Below are 8,493 nucleotides of genomic sequence, written 5' to 3'. Positions count from 1 at the left end.
ATGGGGTAACACACATGGTTAAAAGGAATGCACAGTAACCAAGAGAATTAGAATAGTGAATTGAAAGTGAAAGAAGAGAGAAAGAGGAAAAGAAAGTGAAACATAAAAGAAAATAGAGAGTTGAGAAAGTAGAGTATACATGGCAGACTTAACATGCATCACTAGGCAACCTTTTCCCTCCCTCATACAAAACCATACTCTCTGTCATCTCAATCGAAAGGATGGCTATTTTGACTCACTCTCCAAACTATATAACTTTATGGCCTTGTAGGGTAATAAGGTTAAGTAAGTTGGAGTTTAGGCTCTTTTTAGTATATATCATGCGGAGAATCCTTTTACTTTTGTTATTATGTTTGCTATTATTACTATTTATTTCTACTGCTAACATTCTCTGACTAACAATTATTTTGCTGTTACTATATACATATATGTATGCATATTTTTCTTTGTTTGGAGTGTTTGGTCTTGTGCACAAACTAATTACAGGGGCATCCCGCGGAGAGAGCCAGGCCTAACTTCCCTACCCCTTGCAGAAAACCTTAACCCAATAGCATAAAGAGGATCCCACAATTTTTATATAACTTAACTTAATTGTGCTACGGTTTGGTGAATTGTTTATATTGGACATTGTACCCTAAGAGTAGATTTGTAAGAGCATTCCCATCAAGTGTGTTAAATGCCAAATATTTGACATTTGACATTTGACACACCAAACACCAATATTCAAGCTTCATGAGATGTTCCAAATCTCAAAAAATTTTGCAACATGTTACAGTGTGGTTTCATAAATGGAACAACACTGTAGCATGTTGCAAATTTTTTTTATTATTTGTTTATTTCATTAACCTAGTTGATTTCTGTTGGATTAAAATGAATTAACCCCTTACAAATTAATTAATTACCCAAGTAGATTAATTAGATCAAATTACATGCAGTAGTGTGGTAGCACAAACAAATCACCAACTAAACTAAATGCAGCAGAAAATAAATTTGACACAGGTGATTTGTTTACGAATGGGGAAAACTACCAAGGCAAAACCCCACCGGGTGATTCTAAGGTCAACTCTCAAGAATCCACTATTATCAATCATAAGCGGTTACAAGTATAAGGAATCTTACCAAACCCTTTGGCCTATCTCGAAATACCAACCTACAGTTGAACCTTTACCCTAATACCCAATTAGACTTGTATTGTAGCAACAATCTTTCCGTTCAATGCACGAATCCCAGTACATGACTAACTCTACCAACTTGAAGAGGTTATTGGCTGTAAATTTCTTCAGTTCATCAACAATAAAGATCAAGAAGCTCCTTGGTCACAAAACCCTTGGCATAAAGACACAGTAGCTTCTTTAGAGAGAATAATGAACTAGGGCACTTTTTGCATGCGCGATGGCCTTTAAAATACGCCTTATATATGTCTAGGGTTGTGAGAAAAGAAACCCTTTAAAATAAGCCTTAAACAACTTCTATCGAACTTCTGTCGAGTTTCAAAATTAAATCATGATAGAAGTCTTTCTGTCGAGATTGCAGTTGAGCTTTAATGAACAGCTCTTCACTTGTTTATTGGTCAGATTTTCATGGCTTTAACACTTGATTTGAACAACATGTTTCTTGAAGTTTTAAACCCATCCTAGATCTACCCAATTACAAGTAAAGTGAATTTTATCAAAGGATTAGCTAATTACATAAAATATGTCCCTAACAATCTCCCCCTTTGGCAATTTGTGACAAAACCACAACAAAACAAATAATCATGAGAGAAGTCTTAAATCACTCAACTCATAACCACTTGTTGTATTATACAATAAATCTATCCCTACTACAAACTCTTGAAAAATTTTGCAAGAAGAGAGTTTATGGCAAGATAAACTTTCACAACCTGTCTTTCTGAAACACTTAAACAAAACTCATCAAAACATCATGTGTGAAACAGAAATAAAGATTGCGTACACAAAGAAATATGTGTATAAAGAGAGAAAAGAAACAACACGTATAGAGGTAGGTGAAGAAAATTAACATATATCATCATCATCATATATAAGAAAATAAAATACAATGCATGTCATAAAAATAATGGTCACAAGACCGGTGTACAAGAGGCTAATGTAACTAAAAAGAAAGAAAAGTACATATAAACCTCACTACATCCCTCAAACCTATACACACTCCCCCTAACAAAAAAATGTCCTATACTAACTCTCTCCCTAAGCATAAGACTACTCTCAAACCCAAAACTACTCCCCCTTTTTGTCATGATTAACAAAGGGCAAGTCACTTAGAGGTCGTCATCTCGTCATCACTGGAAAAGGTAGCATCATCGTTAGAAGTAGAGGCCGTGGGACGCTCTAGAGAGGGTGAAGGAGCAAAACTAGCCATGCGAGCCTATCTACGGGCAATGCAACCAACTCGGGGGTTTATCTGACATATCTCATCTGTGAGATAGTCAAGACAACCACCAAAGTCAGCCTCCATCCGCTGAAGCTACACCATGATGGCCTCAAGGGTCACTCCACTAGCTGCGGAGGTAGAAGGAGCCGAGGAAGAGGGTGGAACAATAGAAGCTGCAGGATCGGTCATCTCCACTCGTGGCCGCTTCAGTTGAAGCTGGGCCTTGCTCCGCCAAATAGAACCAGCACTGATGGCACCCATAATGGTGAAAAGAGGAGAGAGAGGAATGGGAAACTGAAAATGTGTGAGGATACGCATGATAGCCGAAGGCAAGATGAGCTAATCACATGTAGCAGTATCCAAATACACATCTAGAATAAATGTGATGAAGTGAGAGGGAAATATAATGGTGAGACCCTCCATCAAAGACAAAAGAAAACGAGCACAAGGCTCAGTGATGGAGTTGTAGTATGAGAGTGAAGGTCATCACCATGTTAAGGAATCTCGGGCCTTTAGTAAAACCTGAGCATGAAGTGTTTAGCTTACCACCCCATATGGAAGGAGTCCCACAAAAGTGAGAGATAAGCTCATCTCTGGACATAGTCCGTAACGATCATAGCCAGGGTAGTTAGGATGCGCTACCCTAGGGACGTGTAGTACCTCGGATATAAGATCTAGAGTCACTACGATATGTGTACCTCTGAATGTAGTAACAAACTGAGGTACAGAGGTATCAATGTCGTGTATGTTGGAGTAAAACTCCTGAATAAACACGACGGGACATCTCGATGGTTTTTCAAGTAGAGAAGCCCAATCCCAAGTTCGAATGACTTCAAGGGGAGGAGAGTCAGCAATATTCAACAACATAACCTAGCGTTCTAGATGAATGCCACATTTCTGGAAGTTCTCAAAGAAGTCCATTTGGGTCTTCTCATCACGGAACCAAATGTGAAAGGGTACGGGAGGATTAGAAGAAGAAGATGAGTCAGAACCTTGACAAGGGTTCCGAGCTGGAGTAAATTTGCGCTATTTGGGTGCCATGATGCAGTCTATCCGAGAGAGAGAAAGAAAGAATAGAAACACAACACAAGTTCAGAAAAGAAAGAAGGAAAAGAATGTATGCATGAAAAATGCATGAACATGTGACATGAGAATTTAAGAGCATCATGGGGGTCACCCAATCCAAACTTAACAGCACTCAACAACAATAATCAATAGTATGCATAGTTAGTGCCATCAAATAAAGGAAGTATAATAAGAGACTATCTTCTATCCATGACAAACAAGGGTTAATAGATCACACAGCAAATATTAAAACCTAAACAGAGTGTGCTCGCTGATACCACTTGTTGGGTTAAAATGAATTGACCCCTTGCAAATTAATTAGATCAAATCACATGCAATAGTGTGGTAGCACAAACAAATCACCAACTAAACTAAATACAAAAAAAAATAAATTTGACAAAGGTGATTTGTTTACGAATGAGGAAAACCACCAAGGCAAAACCCCATCGGGTGATTTTAAGGTCACCACTCCCAAAAATCTACTATTATCAATCACAAGCGGTTACAAGTATAAGGAATCTTACCAAACCCTTTGGCCTATCTTGAAATACCAATCTACAGTTGAACCTTTACCCTAATACTCAGTTGGACTTGTATTGTAACGGCAATCTTTTCGTTCAATGCACGAATCCCAGTACATGACTAACTAATGATGCATGGATCTTAGCACGTAACTAACTCCACCAACTTGAAGAGGTTGTTGGCTGCAAAGTTCTTCAGTTCATCAATAATGAAGATCAAGAAACTCCTGGTCACAAAACCCTTGACCTAAAGACGCAGTACCTTCTTCAGAGAGAATAATGAATTAGGGCACTTTTTGCATGCGCGACGGCCTTTTATAGTAGGCTTTATATATGTCTAGGGTTGTGAGAAAAGAAACCTTATACAAATATTTCAGCATGGGCCGAAAATCATATCTGGAAATTCTAATTTCGTAAGTCTTGATAGAAACAACTTATGTCAAGCTTTTGTCAAGCTCAACGTTAAATCTCGATAGAAGTCTTTCTGTCGTGATTGTTGTCGAGCTTTGATGAACAGCTCTTCTTCACCTGTTTCTTGGTCAGATCTTCATGACTTTAACAATTGACTTGAATAATATGTTTCTTGAAGTCTTAAACCCATCCTAGATCTACCCAATTACAAGTAAAATGTACTTTGTCAAAGGATTAGCCAATTATATAAAATATGTCCCTAATAATTTCGAAGAAGATGATGAAATTCTCTCTGCAATCCAAAAAGTCATCTTCTTCTTCTTCAAAACCTAAACCCATTAAGATTCCAAGTAAGTTCAATTCATTACCGAATTCGACGCCTCTTCCAAAACCACTCAACCTAAAAGACCCATTCCGGTAATCGCTCCCATAGAGAGCGAATAGAGACGTCACAAACGCATGAAGAATCTCGAACTCCCGATCTCCTCTTCCACCACCGCGCCGCCACTTTCCTTCGAGGCCACGACACCTGACTCCCTCGATGACAAGATTGCCATATCCTACAGCCTCACTATCTGCAACAACAAAGCCCCAAAATCTGAATCCAATGGCGGCATTGACGAACAAGAACTGCCGCCTGAAGCCGACTCTCCTGAAGCCAATCTCACCTAACGCCGCCTGAAGCCGATTTGGCCTAAGCCACCTCAAGCCGCTAAAGCTGATCTCGCCTGGAGTTGCCGATCTTGCCTGGAGCTGTCTTGCTTGGAGCCGCCGACATCTCCTCTCTCCACCTCGCCGATCTCTCTCTCTCTCTTGGTGCTTGTTTTGGTTGTTGTTGGTTGGTTGATTTTGGTTGGTGGTAATGGGTTTGTAAGAATGGTGGGATGTGGTGGTGGTTTTGTATCAACGATGGGCTGTGGTGGGGGTGGCAGTGAGTTGGAGGGAGTGACGGTGGGAATACATTTATATGGTTGGTTTTTTTAATGTTATTTTAATTTGTATATATTATTTTAATGTATAGAATTGAAAAATAGAAGATGTGATGAACAGTAAATTGTAAAATGATGTGTTAAAATTGATAAAGTAGCTTTTGATGTGGTAAAATAGCATTTGGCATAGCACACCTGATGGGAATGCTCTAAGTGAATAAAATTGTTCATAAATGGCTTGGGTTTGGCTTGATAAAAAGCTCATTAATGTTTTTTTGTTTATAAACAAGGCAAATTTGAGATTTAGTTTTAGACTTGTTTGGTAAATGACTTGATCCAGAGCAATAAAAACTATTTATGAATAGGCTTGTGAGTAATAAAGCTTGATAACAACCAAGTTGAGCCTAGGCTCATTTATGCACTTGGTAATAAGCTTGACATGAATTTGGAAAATAAACTCATATCTTACTCAAACTTTAATTAATTGAGAGTTAGGACCACCTATCCAAATCAAGTGAGTTTGCTAATATTCTTATTATGGACTTGGATAATGTACTTGAGTTGGATCTTGCATTCAAGAGTTTGATATTGAGTTCAAACTTGGCTTGACTAATGAATTAAGATAATCCAAGCCAAGTTCAAATTTTTAAGCCGAGTTCAAACATTGTTTGTACGTTTAGTTCGTACTCAAGTCGAGTTTGAATATTTTACTTTTATTATTAAACCAAGCTTTAACATTCTACCCTCAACAAAGCTTGGATCATTTACTCCATTAGCTAAGAAACTAAGGTTTGGCATGATGGGTAACTAATGCATTTCCACCCAAGTGAGACCGCATCCCAAAGGGGTAGTGTATCCTCGGATATGGTGATTCAACTGCCAATGTATTACCCTCTGATTGAGGGTTTTATACAATAGAATCCGCTTAATTTATACTGATGAACAATAGAAAGTTGAACACAAAAAACAAGATTAAGGAGTCAAATTACAACAGAGTTTCTTCATTTTCCAGGGACGAAGTTAGTGGCGTAGGCCCATGCATTGTTGGCGACTGGGTCAGCAACATGGTCAAACAGGTTCTCAATTGGACCCTTTCCAGTAACAATAGCCTGAACAAAGAAACCAAACATGGAGAACATTGCCAACCTCCCATTCTTTAGTTCCTTCACCTTCAATTCGGCGAATGCTTCAGGATCATCAGCTAGTCCAAGTGGGTCAAAGGCACCACCAGGGTAAATGGGGTCAAGTCCTTCACCGAGTGGTCCTCCACCAACTCTATACCCTTCAATGAAGCCCATAAGCACAACTTGAACAGCCCAGATTGCCAAGATGCTTTGTGCATGAATGAGGTTTGGGTTGCCAAGATAATCAAGACCACCTTCAGAGAAAATCTGTGCACCAGCCTTGAACCAAACTGCTTCACCAAACTTGACACCATTCTTTGAAAGGATTTCAGGGAACACACAGCCCAACGCTCCAAGCATGGCCCATCGGCTGTGGATCACCTCCAGCTCACGGTTCTTAGCAAATGTCTCAGGGTCTGCGGATAATCCAGCAGTGTCCCAGCCATAGTCACCGGGGAATTCACCAGTAAGGTATGATGGAGTTTGCTCAGAGAATGGTCCCAAGTACTTTGGGCGGTCTGGGCCATACCTGTTTAATTTGTCACATTTACACGTTAATTATGTGAGTTTGTAGTTTAACATAAGGGGTATGGACTTAAAAAGTTTTCATATGAATTTCCCATGAACAAATTATCTTTCTAACACTGCAGAGAAAATTTTCCGTGATAATAATTTCCTTCTCGAGTAAATAAGTTGAACTAAAACAGGTTGTTAAAAGTTTCTTTCAGCATGATTGTATAATAGTTTTTGTTTTAGCTAAGACTATTATGAGTCCACCAATCAGACTATTTTGATTTATAAATAATTTGGTGATAGTATTGGAGTACGAAGGAATTTACTAGTTCATGTTGTTTAATGCCACCATATGTAAATCGGAATGACTCCAGCAATTGATGTATTAGAAATAGATAACATATTCAGAAATAATGATACTCTTGGAAGTAGGATTTTAATTCAGAAAACGCTAGACACACAAAAAATCTCACAACTATTGCCATAACTTGTTACATGGATAACTGTGACCGGTCTACACTGCTCTAGCATTGCTCGTGTAAAGGGATCTTTAAACTGAAACTCTTAAGTGTGTCACTGCATTCTTCATTGTAGAAGTAATTGATTAAAACAATTTTTTTGGTTTTGTTTTGTTTTGTTTTCTCTTTTGATCTGTGAATTGAATGAAAATTTAAACATGCTGCATTAACGTGTAAAAATAAAGTTTGGCCTCTAATGTTGGCCACCTCGTAATCTACTACATTTTAAGGAAACTTTGTTCCTTCTGGCTTTTGCAAGTGTTTCTTTACTCTAAAATTGATGAACTTTGAAAACAGTGTTTAATTAATATGGGTACTAATTTTTAACTAAAGTGAATGACTTACTAATTCAGCAGGAAAGGTAAAGAGTTAATAATGCATATTGATGCTAATTAATAAGAAAGGTTATTACCAAATGCTTTGTGGAGCACTCTTTACTGTACGCCTCATGGTAACGCGGCCACCGCCAAAGCCACCAACCTTACGGATGAAGTCATTGGACTGCTTCAAAGCGGTGTGGGTGTGGCCGGCAAATGCAGATCGTTGGATGGTGGAAGTTGCCATGATTTAGCACGGTAAGCTTCTTCTGTGTGTTTTTTGTGTGTATATATGTTGAAAGGGGTCAGGGGATTGAGAGAGCGAGAGAGATGTCAATGTTATGTTATAATTAAGGGAATGCGAAGATGTTGTGGATTAGGATATACTATCTACACTACACATCAGCACCATCCTATTGGTTCACATATTGGATGTGGATTTCCTTCCATGCTGATTTCTTCTTTGGGATGAGAGTGTGGATAATATATGTTTAGCCATATATGTCAGAATGAAAGATTTTTTGTTGGTGTGATGTCCAACTCCATAGCTTTTTTTTTTTTTTGTGAATCAATAAACGCCACAGATGTATCTTACCACACATTTCTTCTTGTTTGGGGTTGGACTGATGCCACTTCATGAATGTCCATTGGCCAATAACTCGCCATGTCATCAACTGAAATTGATTAAATCATTGCTTCAATTA

The 8,493-nt window shown here is 38.4% G+C and overlaps 1 protein-coding gene across 1 annotated transcript; it reads right to left on the bottom strand.

Moving 5' to 3' along the window:
* Window positions 1-6,107: 6,107 nt before the first annotated feature.
* On the bottom strand, window positions 6,108-8,242 carry LOC142639128 (chlorophyll a-b binding protein 5, chloroplastic-like). Its single transcript, XM_075813238.1, has 2 exons — window positions 7,885-8,242; window positions 6,108-6,970 (listed from the first exon to the last, which is right to left on the bottom strand). The coding sequence occupies exons 1-2, from the start codon at window positions 8,034-8,036 to the stop codon at window positions 6,319-6,321; spliced, it is 804 nt and encodes a 267-aa protein (XP_075669353.1). The 5' UTR covers window positions 8,037-8,242; the 3' UTR covers window positions 6,108-6,318.
* Between the last annotated feature and the right edge of the window lie 251 nt (window positions 8,243-8,493).

The sequence above is a fragment of the Castanea sativa genome, chromosome 6, assembly GCF_040712315.1.
Source record: "Castanea sativa cultivar Marrone di Chiusa Pesio chromosome 6, ASM4071231v1".
Lineage (NCBI taxonomy): Eukaryota > Viridiplantae > Streptophyta > Magnoliopsida > Fagales > Fagaceae > Castanea > Castanea sativa.
The sequence above is the reverse complement of the archived record's forward strand: the minus strand, read 5'-3'. Positions and strand labels throughout refer to the sequence as shown.

Bases quoted from the DNA above. Each gene is read 5' to 3' on its own strand.
- LOC142639128 (XM_075813238.1), bottom strand. From the start codon at position 8,036: ATGGCAACTTCCACCATCCAACGATCTGCATTTGCCGGCCACACCCAC. The intron at 6,971-7,884 runs GTAATAACCTTT...CAAATTAAACAG, and splicing joins AGTGCTCCACAAAGCATTTG to GTATGGCCCAGACCGCCCAA.